The following is a 19423-nucleotide window of genomic DNA, read 5'->3' on the forward strand; positions in this document are numbered from 1 at the left end:
TTTGGGGCAAAAGTACAAACAGATGCAACATGTCTACCTAAAATTATAAATCACGCCAACTGTTCATATACTCTATTCTACGTTGACAAATATACATCTTTAATACCAGGGAAGACCAGGTCCAAATTTAGGATCCCCAGACTCCTCAGATTTATGCACTAAAATGAGGTGGTGGTGGGAGCACTTGTGCCGGCCCACTGCCCTCTTTTTCCATCTCTGTCCTGCACTAGGCATCTATACGCTGGCTGCTGCGTCTCGCGTGAGTCGTGTCCGACTCTGTGCGACCCCATAGACGGCAGCCCACTAGTCTCCTCTGTCCCTGGGATTCTCCAGGCAAGAACACTGGAGTGAGTTGCCATTTCCTTCTCCAATGCATGAAAATGAAAAGTGAAAGTGAAGTCGATCAGTTGTATCCGACTCTTAGCGATCCCATGGACTGCAGCCTACCAGGCTCCTCCGTCCATGTCCATGGGATTTTCCAGGTAAGAGTACTGGAGTGGGTTGCCATTGCCTTCTCCAGGCATCTGTGTACAACAGAAGCTCAAATGTCCGAGTGATGTGCCCCTCTCTCAAGCACAGCTGCCCCTCAGCCACTTCCAGGGGTTCCCAGACTCTACCTTAGAGAACATGGCCTGGAGAAGAGCCCACAGGCTCCAGTCATTTGGGGAGGGAATTCAGGGGTCACAAGTTCCAAGAACTTGGTCCTGAAAGAGAGGCACAGACGCCAGGTGGGCATGGCCCCTGGACACTATGTAAGGAATGCGGTCAGACCTGGGGTAGAGGTGCACCTCTAATGTGTGTACCTATGCCCAGGTGTAAGGGCGGTATTGTCTGCCTACCATCTTCTCCCTCTCCCCTCGTGGGTGCAAGAACTGTCTGGCTGTATCCCCATCACCTCTCATGATGTGTGGCACTGAAAAGTCATAGCGCACATAGATGCGTGACGGAAAGTACCTAAGAAACAGTTCCGCACACTTCATTTAAACTTTTAGTAGCCATTATACAGGCAAAGGCTGTGAGGTTCAAAGAGGTAAAGTGACTCGCCCAAGGTCACACAGCTAGAAGAAACAGAGGCTGGATTTGCACTAATTTCACCATCTAGCCTCCTCTCTCGCCCTTCTTTTTGTAATTATTCTTTCCTCGTCTCTGTTCTGGGGCGGAGGGTGGGGAGCTGCCGCTGAACAAGGCCTGGCCTCTCCCGCCGCAGCTCTCCTGCTGTTCCCTCTCCCCCTCCTCCGGTATTCAGCCTCCTCCTCCCCCACCACACCCCCCGCCCCTCCTCCAGCCTCCGCCTCGCTCTGCACGCCCCTCCCTTCACGAAGCCCCGCCCCTCCCCTCAGGGCGACGTCACGTGCCGCCCCATCCCCCCGCGCCTGCGCACTGCTTATTTCCCGCTGTCAGGATGAGGAGGCGGAGGTCGGCGCTCGGGTCCGTCTCTGCCCGCGGCTGTGGCGGCGCCGGCGGCTCCAGCCTTAGCGGTTCCTCCCTGGGCGGCGGCGGCGGCGGCTCGGTCGACGCCTCCTCCGCCAGCTGAGCCCGCGGGAGCCCGGGACGCCGCTTCCCCGCCCATCCCCGCTCCCCGAGGCCGGCCGCCTGGCCATGGCGCAGCCGGGCCCGGCTCCTCAGCCTGACGGTGAGGCGCCCACCATGGCAGGCGCGGCGGGCGCGGCCTGCCCGGCGCCGGCGTCGCGGGGGGACCTGCGGGCGGCGGGAAGGGCGAGCATAGGCCCGGGAGGTGACCCCGCCGGACGGAGGCGGGAGCGCGCGGGGTCCGGCACTGGCTGCACGCGAGGGCGGTGCGAGGGCCTGGACGGCCGTCTTTGGCGAGGGGGCGGGAGGTGCCGGCGTTGGCCGTGGCTGGGGTGGGGGTGGAGTGAGGGGGGTGGTGAGGGGGGTGCGGGTGAGCTGGGGAGAGTGGAGAGGGAGCTGCTGTGGGTAGCGGTGGGACCGGCACGTGGGTTCTGCCCGTGCGGAGGATGGAAATTAGGAACATGTGCTATATTCTTTAAAAGAAAAAGAAATTGCTTAGGTAGTGGTGATGTGCCCTCCCCACGCCCCGCCTCCGTCCTTGTCACTGAACGCTTTGAGCTCAGTTCTGTGACTGAAACTAACTGGCTCGGATCTGTAACTGGTTTTAGTAGCGTTCCTTGAGAGGCGTCGTGGCTTAATGGTTGTGCTGGGGCCTGGGCGTCTAAAGCACCTGGAGCCTTCAGTAACAAGCACGATGCGGGTTTCTTAGCCTCTTGGAGCCTGAGTGTTCTCATGAAAAGAGATTCAATCGTGCCTTTATTTTTTGTCTATAAGGGAAGTAAAGTGACTTACATAAAGTGATTAGTATTAAGGCGGTATTTGGGAATGCTGAAGTCGAGGTAAAAACGTGTCTCTTTTATAGCACTTCCATCCATGGAAGGAGAAAGAGACCCATCTTACATAGTCCCAGGTGGTTGTCAGGCCTTTCCTGTCCTCTGGGAAGTTGGCTAAGCCCTGCTTCAGAGAGTGACCACATGGTTCCAGGTGTTACTATTTTGTGCTTGGTCCTTGGCAAGGTACTGTTGTATCTGGGAGTGAGAGTTCTTTCAGGTGTATTTCTATAATCAGCGTGTGTGCTTAGCATCTTTAAGTGTGAGTGGAATGTTGGGATTTGGCGCTGGGCACATAGTTGATGCTTAAAAACTTGCCTTTGCCTAGGGTTGCCTCAAGAAAATATTTCATGAAAACCTGATTCTTTGTTCTTGCCTTTGGGGAACGTGAAACAATGTTACCAGATTTTAATGCTAACTTCTTTTCTTGGAGTGTGCTCTAAAGCCTGTTTGCCTCTAGTTTTGGGTTTTGTTAGCTGCCTGAGGAGAGATGTCTGTCTAGCACCCACACACCTGGAGTTGTATGAAAATCTGGATGCTGTTTCTGCTTCAGTAGATGGGAGGCATTCTCTGGTGGACTGTTGGAGGAAACGGGTTTTCAGGCTAAGGAAAACGGGTTTTCTTTCTTTTAATCTTCACCTTTTGTATTTGGTGTCAGGGAAGAAAACATTGCCTTTCTACAAACACCTCTTTGTTACTGCAGACGAGGCAGAGTAGAGGGAGCCCCAGTGGCTTCTGGTTCTGATCTGGAGTGGTAGGTATGCTTAGCTGGCGGCTGCCTTCTCTTGAGTTGCATGGAAACAAAGGTCTAGGGCGGCTCAGGTGACATGACAGTCCGGAATCAAAATTCCCTCCCTCTTTCTAGATGTGAAATGGTCTTTGTTGTAAATAGGCAGAAGTGACTAAGCACTTGAAAGAGGCTAGGAAAAATTAGCTTTAGGAAATCATGTATTCTTACTACAGGTTTATACCCTATTTTTCAAATCCTGTGACTATGGGATGAGATTTAGTTTGCATAGATTGCAGTATTTTCAATTAGTGTAGTAAATGAGCAGCCACAGCTACTGTTAACAAAAGGAGAGAGAATTCTGTGTTTTTGAGTGCTTTGTGTCTGTGTCTTCTTAGAAATTCATCTTGGGGGATTTAATTTTTCTCTTTTGCTGAACTTAATATAGATCACTACTTAACACTTTAGCTTTAAGCACACTTGAGTTTCCTAGCCCTACTGTCATAAAAAAATTGCAGAATTCTTTTGAGTTAAACTGACAGTAAAAGGTAACTTTTACTTTTTGACTTTAATCTAGCTTTTATTCCTTTTTATTTTTTTCTTTGACTGCGCTGCACGACTCATAGGATCTTAGTTCCCTGGCCAGGGATTGAACCCAGGCCCTCGGCAGTGAGAGCACAGAGTCCTAACCACTGGACTGCCAGGGAATTCTCAGGTATCCCATTTTAGAAGCAGTTTTAATTTACGTTGATGTTGTTTTCTTTTCTTTCTTTGACATATCTTTTATTTTTCATGGAGATATTGTAGGTTAAAAAAAGAACTGATTTGTGTGTAAAATCTATAGGTTAAAGTGTAATAATTTTCTTGTTTTGTTGCTAAGTCATGTCCGACTCTTTGTAACCACATGGACTGCATCATGCCAGGCTTCTCTGTCCTCCACTATCTCCCAGAATTTGCTGAAGTTCATGTCCATTGACTCAGTGAGGCTGTCTAACCATCTCATCCTCTGTTGTCCTCTTCTCCTCCTACTCTCAGTCTTTCCCAACATCAGAGTCTTTTCCAGTGAGTTGGCTGTTTGAATGCTGTGACCAAAGTATTGGAGTTTCAGCATCAGTCCTTCCAGTGAATATTCACAGTTGATTTCCTTTAGGTTTGACTGACTTGATTTCCTTGCAGTCCAAGTCCTTATTTTGTAAGTTTTTTAAAAACTGTTTTTTGGATTGTGCACCTTAGTTTACTCATTTAGAACAAAGGTAACTTTAATAGTCAAAGAAATTTCAGCCGATTATTTATTTTATCTTGAGAATTCAAAGAGTATATGTGATGTAAACTATTTCAAACTGTAATATTTTTGAATCTAAGTTAAACTCTTAGAAGCATTTGCTCTGATTTTACTTCATTTCTTTTTTATTTAAAAACACCATATTCTAAAATCCTTGCATTAAAAAAAGGTGGCTATTAAGTATGTCTTCTCTCATCTCTGAGAGGAAACCAGTATTAAGTTTTCTGTACTTGACTTTTTTCTATAAATTTCATAGGCTTTTCCCCCTAAAATGGACATGGTTTACATACATAGGTCTGCAACTTGTCTATTTCACTTGTAAATGATAACTGTACTTATTATATACTTGTAAATGGTTATGTGCCCATAAATGTGCTATAGACACTGCATGCATTATCTCAGGAAATCTTCAGGTCAGTGAAGTGGATACTATTATAATATTGTTCCTGTTTTATTGATGAGGAAACTGAAGCGCAGAGAAGTTAAAAAGTGCCTAGAATTACCTAGCTAGGAAGTGAGGGGAGCCAGGATTCAAATCCAGGTTATCTGATGCCAGAGCCCCCTGATCTGTTTACTAGATTGTGGGCTATTTTCCAGTTCATTGCTACAGATGTGCCTCATTCTTGTTAAAGAATGTTGTCACATAACATGTACCACATATGATTTATTTGCCTCTATCTTTATTGGTAGATAAGTAGATTGCTTTCAGTTCTTCCATTTTATAAGTAGTTCTGGTCTAGATATTCTTGTACATACTTTTCAGGTACTTTTACTTCTGTAAGACTACTGAATTAAAGGGCATGAGCTCTGAGTGATTTAAATTTTAATAGCTATTACTAGCTTACTCTCAAAAAGTATCAATTTACATACCTGCCAATAGTATATGAGAGGGTAGATTTCCCCTACACTCTTACAAGCCCTGGATAATGCTAGTTGTTTTAAAATTGTATTTTCTGATAGACGAAAAAAAAAAAAAATCCAGTTAATAAATGTTTGTGTGCCTAGTCTAGGCAGAGCTCTAAGAAATAAAATGATGAAAAAAACCCAGTCCTTGTTCCTAAGTAGTGAAGCAGAAGGCCGTTAGTTAATCCCACAGACAAGTGTAAAACTGTTCAACACGTGTGAGTGTGTACTACTTGCCAGGCGCAATTCTAGATATTTGGAATATATCAGTGGACAACACAGATAGTAAAAAACCCTGCCCTGGCGTGGGAGAAACAGATATTAAACAACAAACATATCAAAGCATATGGATTGTTAGGTGATAAGTGCTATGGAAAAAGAAAAAAAATGGAACAGGGTAAAAGGAGGCAGGGTAGGCTGGTTTTAAATAGGGTGGTCAGAGTAAGCTTGTTGAGAAGGTGACATTTGACCAAAGACTTGAAGGTGATAGAAGACCTAATGTGTGGATATCTGAAGGAAGAGTATTCCAGACAGAGGGATCAATTTTTGCGAATACCTTAGTGAAGGAATGTGTCTGTCACGTTTGAGGGATGGCATGGAGATCATTGTGGCTAGAATGAAATTACTGGGGCGGTGGGTGGAAGGATGTGGGAGAGGAAGGGAGAAGTGAGCAGTAAAATAAGAGGTGAAAGGTGGCAGGTATTATAGGGTCCTAGAGCATTGTAAAGATTGACTTTCACTGTGGGGAATCATTGAAAATGTTTTGAGCTGAGGAGTGGTGTGATCTGACTTACATTAAAAAAAAAAAACACCAAATCACTCTGGTTGCTAGATTGGCAACAGAGTTAAGGAAGGCAAGGGAGGTGTAATTAGTACTATAGATCATCTGAAATTTATTTCTTTTTAAATTTAACAGATAAAGTTTAATATAAAGAATTGTTAACTAAATAGATATTCCTTCTCCAGGGAATCTTCCCAGCTCAAGACTTGAACCGGGGTCTCCTGCATTACAGGTGGATTCTTTACCATTTGAGCCCACATAAGAGATTACCTAAGGGAAAAGAAGAGCCTGAAGAATATAGGGATAGTAGAGATAGTGATCAGCTACTGCCTCTAGGGCTAAGGGAGAGCACCCGAGGAAGAAACACATCTTCAAGAGGCTGCTCCCAGAGATCCAGACTTGGTTGGAGGAGGTGCAGCTGTGGCCCTCTGAAGGGCAGAGCTCCCTGGAAAGCTGCTTTCTGGCTTGCTGGGGGAACCTGCCTGCATCTGGAATTCATTTTTGATGTGACATAGGGCTCTAACTTAATTTTTCTTCCAAGGTGTTGGTGATGGACAGGGGGGCTGGCGCAGTGCAGTCCTTGGGGTCGCAAGGAATCAGACAGGACTGAGCAACTGAACTGAAGGTGTTAAAGCTAGTTGTTTTAACACCATTTTATTCAATAATACATATATTTGGTTTATTATTACTTGATAAAGCTCCCAGCCACTAAACTTGATCTGAAACACAAAAGCCCTGAGCTTACCTCTCACAGTCTTAACTACTTCAGAGTGCCTACATGCAGTAGCCTGGGGTTGTATTATAATCCCTTAATTGTATGTCTTACCTGACCACCCGGTGGATGGAATTGCCTTTGACTCTTAAGGACTCTGATTTTGGTTTTTATTTAGTGAAATTTGTTGTGTTGTTCTTGTATAATTAATCATTAAATTGAGTTTAGTCTTCATAAAAGTATTTCGTAACCAGTTGTTCTCTTTTGTGTAGTACAGTTGTGCCAGGTAATGCAGAACTGGCATTCTGCATAGTTCCGATTTCAGGAATTTCATGGTATAGTGGAGGAATGAACCTGAGGCACAATAATGTGAAATGAGGAGGTGCCTAGTGTTGGTACATTGTTCTTCTCTGGAGCACAGGGGAAACTTAACTACAAGTAAAAGAACAGGGAAAGCTATGACGGAATGTGCCTTTGTTCAATTTTCTCATTAGAGACTAATGAAGGAGTCAAAATCGATCTTATTTTCTCTTCCACACAGAAAAGGTCTAGATATTTAAAGAGTTTGCTTCCATCTTGCAGATCCTCACATGAGGGTTCTATACCTGCTCCATCCTTTGTCGTTTCCTCTGCTTGGCTAACCAGACGTTCCAGTACCGTGTAGTTTGTCAGCGCTCTTCCTGAAGTGGTGTTCCTAAAATTTCAGAATATTCCAGACCTGGAGTCCATATGACTTATGCATTGAACATCTAAGATACTCATTTGATTAAAACTCTCAACTCTGTTTAATATGTGGTAACATTCCCTCAAATTTGTTTTGTTTCTCTGTATCATATTAGTTTATAATAAAATAAAAGCTGTGGTTTATTGACCTGTTACATTCCTTGCTTTGTGCTGTGTGTTTTTTAAATTACTACTTTTTCAGTGTTCACTATAGACCAGATACCATGCTAGACACTGGGGATACAGATATAGTTACAGGTTCTAAAAAATCAGTAGACACTATTTTTTAGAGTAGTTTTAGTTTCACAGCAAAACTGAATGGAACGTATGAATTGAACAGAAAGTACAAGGAGCCAGAAGTTTCCTTGTACCCCCTCCCCATTTCCCCACCATCAGCATTCCACAACATTCCACCAGTGTAGTAAATTTTTACATAATCGATGAACTTGCACATCATTATCACCCCAAGTCCATTTACATTATTCACTCAGTGTTGTACATTCTGTGGGTTTCGATAAACATGCAATGCATGTATTATTGTACAGAATACTTTCATTGCCTAGGAATCCCCTATGTTCTACCTACTCATCTGTCTTTTCCTCTAGCTCCTTGGCAAGCACTGATCTTTTTACTGTTCCCATGGTTTCTGCCTTTTCCAGAATGTTATATGGTTGGAATCATACAGTTACATGGCCTTTTCAGAGTGCTGCTTTCACTTAGTGATACACATTTAACGTTTCCTCATGTCTTTTTGTGGCTTGGTAGCTTTTTTTTTTTTTAAGGACTGATTAATATTCCATTTTCTGGATGTACCAGTTATTCAGGTATTGAAGGACGTCATGATTGCTTCCTAGTTTTGACAGTTACCAATAAAACTTCTGTAAAGCAGGTTTTTGTGCGGATATAAGTTTTCCACTCATTTGACTTAAATATTAAGGAGTGTGATTGCAGAATCATATGGGAAGAGTATGTTGAAGTGGGTGTACCATTTTGCACTCCCACCAGCCATAAATGAGAATTCTTGTTCCACTTTTTCCAGCATTTGTTCAGCAAGTGTCTGTGTTTTGGATTTAAGCCATTCTAGATGTGTGGTGGTATCTTTAATTGTTTTAATTTGCAGTTACCGAAAGACAGATGATGTTGAACTTATTTACTGTTTGTATATTTTCTTTTGTGAGGTGTCTGTTCAGAATTTTTGCATAACTTTTAATGAGATTGTTAATTTTCTTATTGTTTAGCTTTAAGAGGGCTTTGTATATTTTGGATCATAGGACTTTATCAGATATGTCTTTTGCAAGTATTTTCTCCAGATCTGGGGCTTGTCTTATTCCCTTGGCAATGTCTTTCACAAGCAGAAGTTTTAAATTTAATGAAACCCAACTTATTTCTTTCATGGATTGTACATTTGGTGCTATATCTAAAAAGTCATTGTCATCTAGATTTTTCCCTATGTTTTGCTCCAGGAGTTTTATAGTTTTGCATTTTACATTTAGGTCTGTGACTCATTTTGAGTTATTTTTTGTGAAGGGTGTAAGGTCTGTATCTAAATTCTTTTTTCTTTATTTTTGCATGTGGATATTCAGTTGTTCCAGCACCATCATTTGTTGAAAAGGCTGTCATTTCTTCATTGAATTGCCTTTTCTTTTTTGTCGCAGATCAGTCATCTATATTTGTGTGAATCTACTTCTGGGCTCACTGTTTCTGTTCCATTTATGTATTTGTTTATTCTTTCATGTTGTTGTTGTTCAGTCACTCAGTTGTGTCCAACTCTTTGGGACTCCATGGACTGTAGCATGCCAGGCTTCCCTGTCCTTCATCATCTCCCGAAGTTTGCTCAAACTCACGTCCATTGAGTCAGTGATGCCATCCAACCATCTCATCGTTTGTTGTCCTCTTCTCCTCCTGCTTTCTGTCTTTCCCAGCATCTGGGTCTTTTCCACGGAGTCAGTTCTTCACATCAGGTGGCCAGGGTATTGGAGCTTCAGCTTCAGCATCAGTCCTTCCAATGAATATTCAGGGTTGATATCCATTAGGATTGACTGGTTGGACCTTCTTGCTGTCCAAGGTACTCTCAAAAGTCTTCTCCCTCTCCATAGTTCGAAAGCATCAATTCTTTGGTGTTCAGCCTTTTTTATTGTCCAGCTCTCACATCTGAACATGACTATTGGAAAAGCCATAGCTTTGACTATACAGACCTTTATAGGCAAAGTAATGTCTCTGTTTTTTAATATGCTGTCTAGGTTTGTTATAGCTTTTCTTCCAAGGAGCAAGCGTCTTTTAATTTCATGGCTACAGTTGCTGTCCACAGTGATTTTGGAGCCCAAGAAAATAATCTGTCACTGTTTCCATTGCTTCCCCATCTGTTTTCCATGAAGTGATGGGACCGGATGCCGTGACCTTCATTTTTTGAATGTTGTTTTAAGCTAGGGTTTTCACTCACCTCTTTCACCTTTATCAAGAGGCTCTTTATTTCCTCTTCTGCCATAAGGGTGGTGTCATCTGCATATCTGAGGTTATTGATATTTCTCCCTGTAGTCTTGATTCCGGCTTGTGCTTCATCCAGCCTGGCATTTTGCATGATGTACTATTGCATATAAGTTAAATAAACAGGGTGACAGTATACAGCCTTGACATATTCCTTTCCTAATTTTGAACCAGTCTCTTGTTCCATGTCGGGTTCTAACTGTTGCCTCTTGACCCGCATACAGGTTTTGCAGAAGGCAGCTAAGGTGGTCTGGTATTCCCATCTCTCTAAGAATTTTCTAGTTTGTTGTGGTCTACACATTCAAAGGTTTTAGCATAGGCAATGAAGCAGATGTTTATGTTTTTCTGGAATTCTCTAACTTTTTCTGTGATCCAATGGATATTCGCAATTTGATCTCTGATTCCTCTGCCTTTTGTAAATCCAGCTTGTACAGCTGGAAGTTCTCAGTTCACATACTGTTGAAGCCTAACTTGAAGGATTTTGAGCATTACTTTGCTAGCATGTGAAATCATTGCAATTGTGCGGTAGTTTGAACATTATCTTTGGCATTGCCCTTCTTTGGAATTGGAATGAAAACTGAACTTTTCCATTCCTGTGGCCACTGCTGAGTTTTCCAAGTTTGCTGGCATATTGAGGGCAGCACTTTAACAGCATCATCTTTTAAGATTTAAAATATCTTAGCTGGAATTCATCACCTCCACTAGCTTTGTTCATAGTGATTCTTCCTAAGGCCTACTTGACTTCACACTCCAGGATGTCTGGCTCTATGAGAGTGATCACACCATCATGGTTATCTGGGTCATTAAGATCTTATTTTGTGTAATTCTTCTCTGTATTCTTGCTACCTCTTCTTAATATCTTCTGCGTCTGTTAGGTCCATACCGTTTCTGTCCTTTATTGTGCCTATCTTTGCATGTATGTGAATTTAAATTTCTTAAAAATATTTTTTTGCATCAGAAATAAAAAAATGCTTGTAAAAATTTGAAAATGTATAATATGAATGGAAAAGCCCATATAAGTTCATAAACTCACCTCTCAGAGATAAACACTGTTAAAGATCTGGTATATATTTTTCTTTTTTTTTAAAAAGAAATGTATATTCTGATGATTTAAAAGTGGAGTCACGGTGTATATGCTTTTCTCAACCCTCTTTTTCTTTACTTTGTTTTTGATATAGATAATGTTACTATTTTTGAAATAGATCACTTTTGTGGCTGCATAATATAGCTGCTGCAGTCCGTGGGGTCCAAAGAGTTGGACAGGACTGGGCGACTGAACAACAATATAGATGCACTATACTTTTTTAAAGTAAGTCCTCATTGATAAATATTCATGCAATTACAATAAAACTTCAGTGAATATCCTCCTACCTGTCTTCACACACTCGAGTATTTTTGTGTCACAAATTGCTTGAACCAAAATTACTGAGTCAAAAAATGCATGTTTAAAAATTTAATGGTGAATGTCAAATTCTCTTTCAAAACAGTTTGACAGTTTACAGGCTCACTGTCAGGGTATAAGAGAGCTTGTTGTTGTTTAGTCACTAAGTTTTGTCTGACTCTGTGACCCAGTGGACTGTAGCCTGCCAGACTCCGCTGTCCATGGAATTTCCCAGACAAGAATACTGGAGTGGGTTGCCATTTCCTTCCCAGGGGATCTTCCAGACCCAAAGAGTGAACCCAGGTCTCCTGCATCACAGGCAGATTCTTTACCGTTGAGCCACCTGGGAAGCCATATGAGAGCTTATAGCTCCTTAATTTAACAAATTAAGTTCTTTACATATGGGGAAGTTAACTTCATTATCATGTGTGTAGCAAATGTAGCAAAAATTTCCCCCATTTTGTATATTTATTTTGAGATGTTTTGGCGTATGGAAATATTTTAACTTTGTGTGACTTACTAGTGTTTTCCTTCAGTTCAGTCACTCAGTTGTGTCTGACTCTTCAACACCATGGACCTCAGCACGCCAGGCTTCCCTGTCCATCATGTGTTTTCCTTAGTGGCCTCTAGATTTCCTTTGTCTATGTTATCTTCTAGTATTTACTTTTAAAAAAAAAATATTTTTATTTGCTGCGCCAGGTCTTCGTTGTGTCATGTAAGATCTTTAGTTGTGGCTTGTGGGCTCAGTAGTTGCAGCGCCTGGGCTGTAGCATGTGGGACCTTAATTCCCCTACCAGGGATCAGACTCTGAGTCCCCTTCTTTGCAAGGTGGATTCTTAACCACTGGACCACTAGAGAAGTCTCTAGTATTTACTTTTAAATGTTTCATCACTTTGGAATTTATTTTGATGTAGGCACTGAGATAGGAATCCAGCTTTTATTAGAATTTGTTTCAATGGCTAGCCGGATAGCACATATAGTGATTTTTCTTCATTGATTTAGACATGTCACACTATTTATTACATGCTAAATATCCAGAAATACTTGAGTCCATTTCTGAATAGTGTTTTGTGTTTTCTTTATCTTTTCTGGTGTTATACCACATAGTTTCAATGACTTTTTCCCTACTTTCTAGTGTTTTAATGTTTTAAAGAGGCAAGAACCTTCTCGAATTTTCCTGAACTCTTCCTAGGTATCTATTCATTCAGATAAAAGTTGGAATGATCACATTAAGTCTGCCACCATGCTCCCTGACGGCACTTTAAATGCATTAGTTATTCAAATCTCTGAATTCTTTAAGGTTGGTATTCTCCCTATTTCACAATTGAGGAAGTGAAAGTTTAGTAATTGCTCAGGCTTCATGACTATTTTCATTCTACCCACTATCTCTTAGGTCAGGTTTAGTTAAGTAAACTCTCATCATTAAAAAGAGGGCAAAATTAAAACACCAAGGTTTTTTTTTTTTTCCCTACCGTAAAGTACAAAGAAAGTGTAAACAAAACTGGACTTATTACTCGTAATCATATGCTTTGGGATATTTTGTCATTTTAGTGTGTTTCTGGTCATGTTCTATATCAACAAATACAATTTTTAAGCAGTAGATCATACTGCACTTGTAGTTTTGTATTCTTTTTTTTTTTTTAAAGTTATTTTTATTTATTTATTTGGCTGTGCCAGGTCTGAGTTGCAGCACGTGGGATCTTCGATCTTCAGCTGCACGAGGAATCTTTAGTTGCCACATGTGACCTCTTAGTTGCGGCATGTGGGATCTAGTTTCCCGGCCAGGGATTGAACCCTGGGCCCCCTGCATTGGGAGCTCAGAGTGTTAACCACTAGACTACCAGGGAAGTCCCTCTATTTTTAATTATGATATAAAATTTTTCTGTGTAAGTTATTTTTCAAAAAAATTGATTTTAAAAGTCTTAAAAAGAAGTCTATAAGTATGTCATAATTTATTTTCCTGTTTCTGCCTATTTGATTATTTGTAAGATCTTGCTATTAGTAAATAACTCTACAGGAGACATCCTTGGACATCTGTCTTATTTTAGTTTACATTTCTCCCGTTAGTACTGATATCTTTTAGTGTAACCTCATTCCTGTTAACATTAAGTATAGATTAAAATTTTTATTACCAATAGCATAGTCAAATGTTATTGCTGTTTTAAGTTACTAAATGCAACTTAAAACAGCAATAAGATACTGTTTTGATGGGTGTGATTAGGCTTTAATCACACCCATTACAAGTATTGACTACAAGTATTGACTACTTGTTTTCTTTGTGCATCGCCTCTTCATGTCCTTTGTCATTTTCTTATTATTTATAAATATCTTTTTCATGGACATTGGCCTTTGTCATTTATTTGTTAAAGATACTTTAGAGTTTATTCTTTCTCTTATTGCTAATGTATGATATAAAGAAGCCTAAGGATTCTTTCGAACAAACTTGATAATGCTTTGATAATTTCAAAGACTTGCTTTATCTCAGTGTCAGATATCCGCTTATACTTTTTTCATTTTTGTTTCTTTCCTAAATTGTTGGCCGTTTTTTTTCAGTATCATTTGCGTTTTCTGAGTTGTTTCTATATGAGCTGTTTGTCAAGTTAGGAATTTGAGATAAAATTAATATTGCCTATTGCAAGCAATTCAGAAAATGTAGAAAAGAAGCATAAAGAAAAAAAGATTAGCCAAAGCTAATACCCATTCACTTGTTGGTTTATTATCTTTGCAGAGTTTTAATATGTATAATGTATGAAAAAACTCTTAAAAATTGAAAATTCTAATACTTATATAGGATGTTGTTCCCACTTAAGTGACAAATTTTATTTTTAATGACTGCATGGTATTCCATTGCATGAATTCCAAAATATTAATTAGGTCTCTTGGTATATATTTATTAATAGTTAATTTTTTTTCTATTATAGTTAACACTGTTGTAAACATCCTGCTACGTATGTCTCTAAATATTTGTGCAAATACTTACCTTAATCCTTATTAGTTCAAAGGTTCAAAGGTTATGTGCATGTAAATTTTGATACTTTTGATACATATACATTTTGATGTATTCTTCTGTGTCAAGAATACTTCTCCCCACAGCAATTGGAAATCCAGTCCCAAGTGACTCAAGGGTTGATTTTTTTGTGTATGACAAGTTTAGAAGTAAAGCATTCCAAGGCTGGTTCAATTGTTGGGGTGTCCAAGATCCAAGTTCCTTCTATTTTCTTCCTGTGTCAACCTATTTGCTCACCTCTTTATTATTTTTTGTTGCGTATTCAGTTCTGATTTCCTTTCGGAAATACTTGTTCTTTTAAATCTTTGAGTATTTTCTTTCTTTTTTCTTTTAATATTTTCTTAGTTCCATTTGTTGGGTTCTGTGTTTTAGGTATGTAGATCATCCTTTTTATTGGACATTATTTGTTTCTCAGAGCTGTTTTCCTCTTTCATTGCTTTACTTTTTTCCTTTGTAATTCATTGAGATTATTTCAGGTCTTTTTGATCTGTAACAAAACTGATTAATTGGTTTCCTAATGTTGGGACAGATTTTGTTGAGATAAACTCAACTTGGTTGTGGTGGGTTGTTCTAGTACGTATATAGATTGGGTTTAATAATATTTTAATGTCTTCTTCATTTGAAAAAGTTCATAACTGAGATTGGCCTATAGTTTTCCATTTTGGTACTACCTTGGGTTTTGGTATCTTGGTTATACTAGTCTAGTAAAATAGGGAAGCATTCCATCTTTTACTATGCTGAAGACAGTTTAAATAACATAGGACATATTTATTCCCTGTAGAATTTGTTATGGTCTCTTTCAAGTTTGATCTTCAAACTTGTTCGGGGGGTCGCTTTTCTTTTGTTAGGCATTTGCATATTTCTAACGTTTGAAATTCTAATGTTTTGAAATAAATGCTTTAAAGAAGTAACATTCTTATAATGAAATCTGTATATTCATCATCATTACTTCTTAGGATATATACTTGGTAGTGAAATTGCTTGGTTGAAAAGTTAACAAAATTTTAAGACTTTTGCTGTTGATTATTACGTAGTCATCTGTCCTGAAATATATCCTGGATTTGCTTTAATCAGGTATGGTAAGGAGACAGCATTTTAGGATTAGAATGGACTTAAAAAAAAGAAGTATAGTTGATTTATAATATTGTGTTAATTTCTGCTGTATAGCAAAGTAATTCAGATATATATATATTTTTTCATATTCTTGCCCATTCTGGTTTATAACAGGATATTGAGTATAGTTCCTTACCCTATACAGTAGGATGCTGTTGATCAATCCTGTATGTAATAGTTTGCATCTGCTAACCCCAAACTCCCGATCCGCCTATCCCCCACCCCCTTGGCAACCACAAGTCTGCTCTCTGTGAATCTGTTTGTTTGTGGATAAGTTCATTTGTGTCATATTTTAGATTCCACATATAATATGATATGTCTTTGACTTACATCACTTAGCATGGTTATCTCTAGGCCATCCATGTTGCTGCAAAAGGCATTATTTCATACTTTTCTATGACTGAGTAGAATTCCATTGGATATATATACCACAGCATCTTTATCAATTCATCTGTCAGTGGACATTTAGGTTATTTCTATGTCTTGGCTATTGTAAATAGTGCTGCTTTGAACACCAGGTTGCATGTATCTTTTTGATTTGTAGTCTTGTTCGGATATATGCCCAAGAGAGGGATTGCTGGATCATATGGCAACTCTAGTTTCTTGAGGAATCTCCATACTGTTTTTCCATAGTGGCTGCACCAACTTACATTCCCATCAGTAGTGTAGGAGGGTTCCCTTTTCTCCACACCCTTCCCAGTTTTTGTTATTTGTAGACTTTTTAATGACGACCATCTGACCAGTGTGAGGTGGTACCTCACTGTAGTTTTGATTTGCATCTCTCTAATAATTGATGCCTTTGAACTGTGGTGTTGGAGAAGACTCGTGAGAGTCCCTTGGACTGCAAGGAGATCCAACCAGTCCATCCTAAAGGAGATCAGTCCTGGGTGTTCATTGGAAGGACTGATGCTAAAGCTGAAGCTCCAATACTTTGGCCACCTCATGCGAAGAGCTGACTCATTGGAAAAGACCCTGATGGTGGGAGGGATTGGGGGCAGGAGGAGAAGGGGACGACAGAGGATGAGATGGCTGGATGGCATCACCGACTTGATGGATATGGGTTTGAGTAAACTCCGGGAGTTGGTGATGGACAGGGAGGCCTGGCATGCTGTGATTCACCGGGGTTGCAAAGAGTCGGACGTGACTGAGCGACTGAACTGAACTGAATAATTAGTGATTTTGAGCTTCTTTTCATGTGCTTTTTGGCCAGCTGTATGTCGTCTTTGGAGAAATATCTATTTAGTTCTTCAGACCATTTTTTTGGTTGGGTTTTTGTTGTTGACTAGTAATGGGCTGTTGGAGAAGGAAATGGCAACCCACTCCAGTGTTCTTGCTTGGAGAATCCCAGGGACGGGGGAGCCTGGTGGGCTGCCATCTACGGGGTCGCACAGAGTCGGACACGACTGAAGTGACTTAGCAGCAGCAGCGGTATGGGCTGTATCCTTTGCAGATATTTTGTCGGTTGTATCCTTTGCAAATATTTTCTCCCATTCTGTAGATTATCTTTTTGTTTTGTTTATGGTTTCCTTTGGAGAGCGACTTCGTACCTATCTTCTAGTCTGTCAACTTGTATCTGAAGTTCTCAACCCTCCCTATCAGTTTATAAGAGATTTCTCACCTTTATCACTATTGACATTTTAGGCTGGATTATTCTTTGTTGTATATGACTGTCCTTTACATTGTAGGATGTTAAGCAGCCTCTTTGACCTCTAACCACTGAATACCAGTACCCTTAGCCCTCGGTTGTGACAACTAGGAATGTCTCCAGACATTGCCAAATGTCCTCTGGGGAGCAAAAGCACCTCCAGTTGAGAACCACTGGTTTATAATAAAATGCTTTAGATTGTGCCTTTACAATTCTGATATAAAGTTACACAAATAACTTAAAAAAGCCAAAAACCCTAACAGTATAATGCCCTTACTGTGAAGGGAAATGACTTCTTATTGAGTATATGTATTTCAACATGTAAATTAACAGTGTGACTAAATATAAGAGCCACCCTAGAAAGTGGTATTATACTTGTTTATAATTCATGTGATGCATGGATCTCCTATATTAATCTCTATTAAATACTTACAATCACAGGGAAATCTTTCTAGGCGTTGACAGATAGGTGTTTGAACCCAGCTCTGCCATTTATTAACTCTGCGACAGTAGACATTTTACTTAATTTCTCAGAATGTTTCCTCACCTATAACTGGGGATGGTATGCCTACTTTATGGTTTGTTTTGAAAATTTAATGAGCCAATGTATAAAATAACTTGGCCTAATACTCTTTAAGCTGTGTATATTATTCAATCCTTCCTATAACCCTGGAATGTAGTAGTAATCTAGTCTTCATTTTTACAGGTAAAGAGAAGGAACCAGTTTATAAGTGGCAGAGCTGGGATTCAAAAATCAATTCCAGAGCCTGTGCTTTCAATTATTATGCTTTACTGCTTTCTATATGATACCTGATAGGTAAGGGATACTTAATTGTTAGCTTCCATTATTTAATTTTTTCTAACTTTGAGACCCTGCAACAACCCCAATAACATCAGCACTCTCTCCTGGAAATATTTTTGCTTATTGATTTCTCATGTCTCCTCAGGGATATATAATTAATCTTCTTTCTCCACACTTAGGATAACTATTTATCAAAATTCTGATCCCTTTCTATGTATGACCTTGGTATTTCTGAAAAGCTCATAAATAATGCATTTAACTTTCCTTATAAATAAAATATAATGCTTGTGTTTTTATGATTTATTTATGAAGAACTTTTCTTGTGATAAGTAACTCTTGATGTCAGCTGTGTAGTTTTATTGTAGTCCTATAAACAAGTGTAGGGAGATAAGAAATTACATCTACACTTTAAGAAATTACATCTACATTTTAGGTTTTCTGTGTTATAATGAAGGACAGTGTGTACATAGGGGATTTGATTTGTTTTATAGTATAATCAAACATGGTTCTAAGAGGTATCATATGTTGTGTTAGGCTTGCCTTTTTCCCCTTGTAAATGATTAAAAAAAAAAAACTAAGACAATATGGTACTGGCACAAAGACAGAAATATAGATGAATGAAACAAAATAGAAAGCCCAGAGATAAAGCCAGGCACCTATGGACACCTTATCTTTGACAAAGGAGGCAAAAATATACAATGTAGAGAAGACAATCTTTTTAACAAATGGTGCTGGGAAAACTGGTCAACCACCTGTAAAAGAATGAAACTAGAACACTTTCTAACACCATACACAAAAATAAACTCAAAATGGATTAAAGATCTAAATGTAAGACCAGAAATTAGAAGACTCTGAGAGGAAAACATGTAGAACACTCTCTGACATAAATCACAGCCAGATCCTCTATGACCCACCTCCCAGAGTAATGGAAATAAAAATTAACAAATGGGACCTAATTAAACGTAAAAGCTTTTACACAAGGAAGGAAACTATAAGCACAGCGAAAAGGCAGCCTTCAGAATGGGGGAAAATAATAGCAAATGAAACAACTGACAAATAATTAATCTCCAAAATATATAAGCATCTCATGCAGCTCAATACCAGAAAAATATACAACCCAGTCGAAAAATGGGCCAAAGAACTGAACAGACATTTTTCCAAAGACGACATGCAGATGGCTAACAAACACTTGAAAAGATGCTCAACATCACTTATCAGAGCAATGCAAATCAAAACCACAATGAGGTACAAGCTCATGCTGGTCAGAAAGGTTGCCATCAAAAAGTCTACAAACAAATGCTGGAGACGGTGTGGAGAAAAGGGAACCCTCTTACACTGTTGGTGGGAATGCAAACAAGTATAGCCACTATGGAGAACAGTGTGGAGATTCCTTAAAGAACTGGAAATAGAACTGCCGTATGACCCAGCAATCCCATTGCTGGGCATACACACTGAGGAAACCAGAATTGAAAGAGACATTTGTGCCCCAGTATTCATTGCAGC

General features: G+C 39.8%; 1 protein-coding gene and 1 non-coding gene across 3 annotated transcripts in view; one reads left to right on the top strand and one right to left on the bottom strand.

The window, feature by feature from the left end:
• The first annotated feature begins 1375 nt into the window (after nt 1-1375).
• Nucleotides 1376-19423, top strand: part of RABEP1 (rabaptin, RAB GTPase binding effector protein 1) — a 91095-nt gene continuing 73047 nt past the window's right edge. For both annotated transcript variants that reach the window (XM_043477129.1, XM_043477134.1), the window contains exon 1: nt 1376-1633. In XM_043477129.1, coding sequence (XP_043333064.1) covers nt 1600-1633 — 34 coding nt within the window. In that variant the 5' untranslated portion in view covers nt 1376-1599. The remainder of the gene's footprint in view (nt 1634-19423) is intronic.
• TRNAE-CUC lies at nt 3722-3794 on the bottom strand. Its single transcript has one exon. It is a non-coding gene; the product is annotated as a tRNA-Glu (tRNA).

This window comes from Cervus canadensis, chromosome 1 (genome assembly GCF_019320065.1).
Source record: "Cervus canadensis isolate Bull #8, Minnesota chromosome 1, ASM1932006v1, whole genome shotgun sequence".
In the NCBI taxonomy this organism is placed as follows: Eukaryota; Metazoa; Chordata; class Mammalia; order Artiodactyla; family Cervidae; genus Cervus; species Cervus canadensis.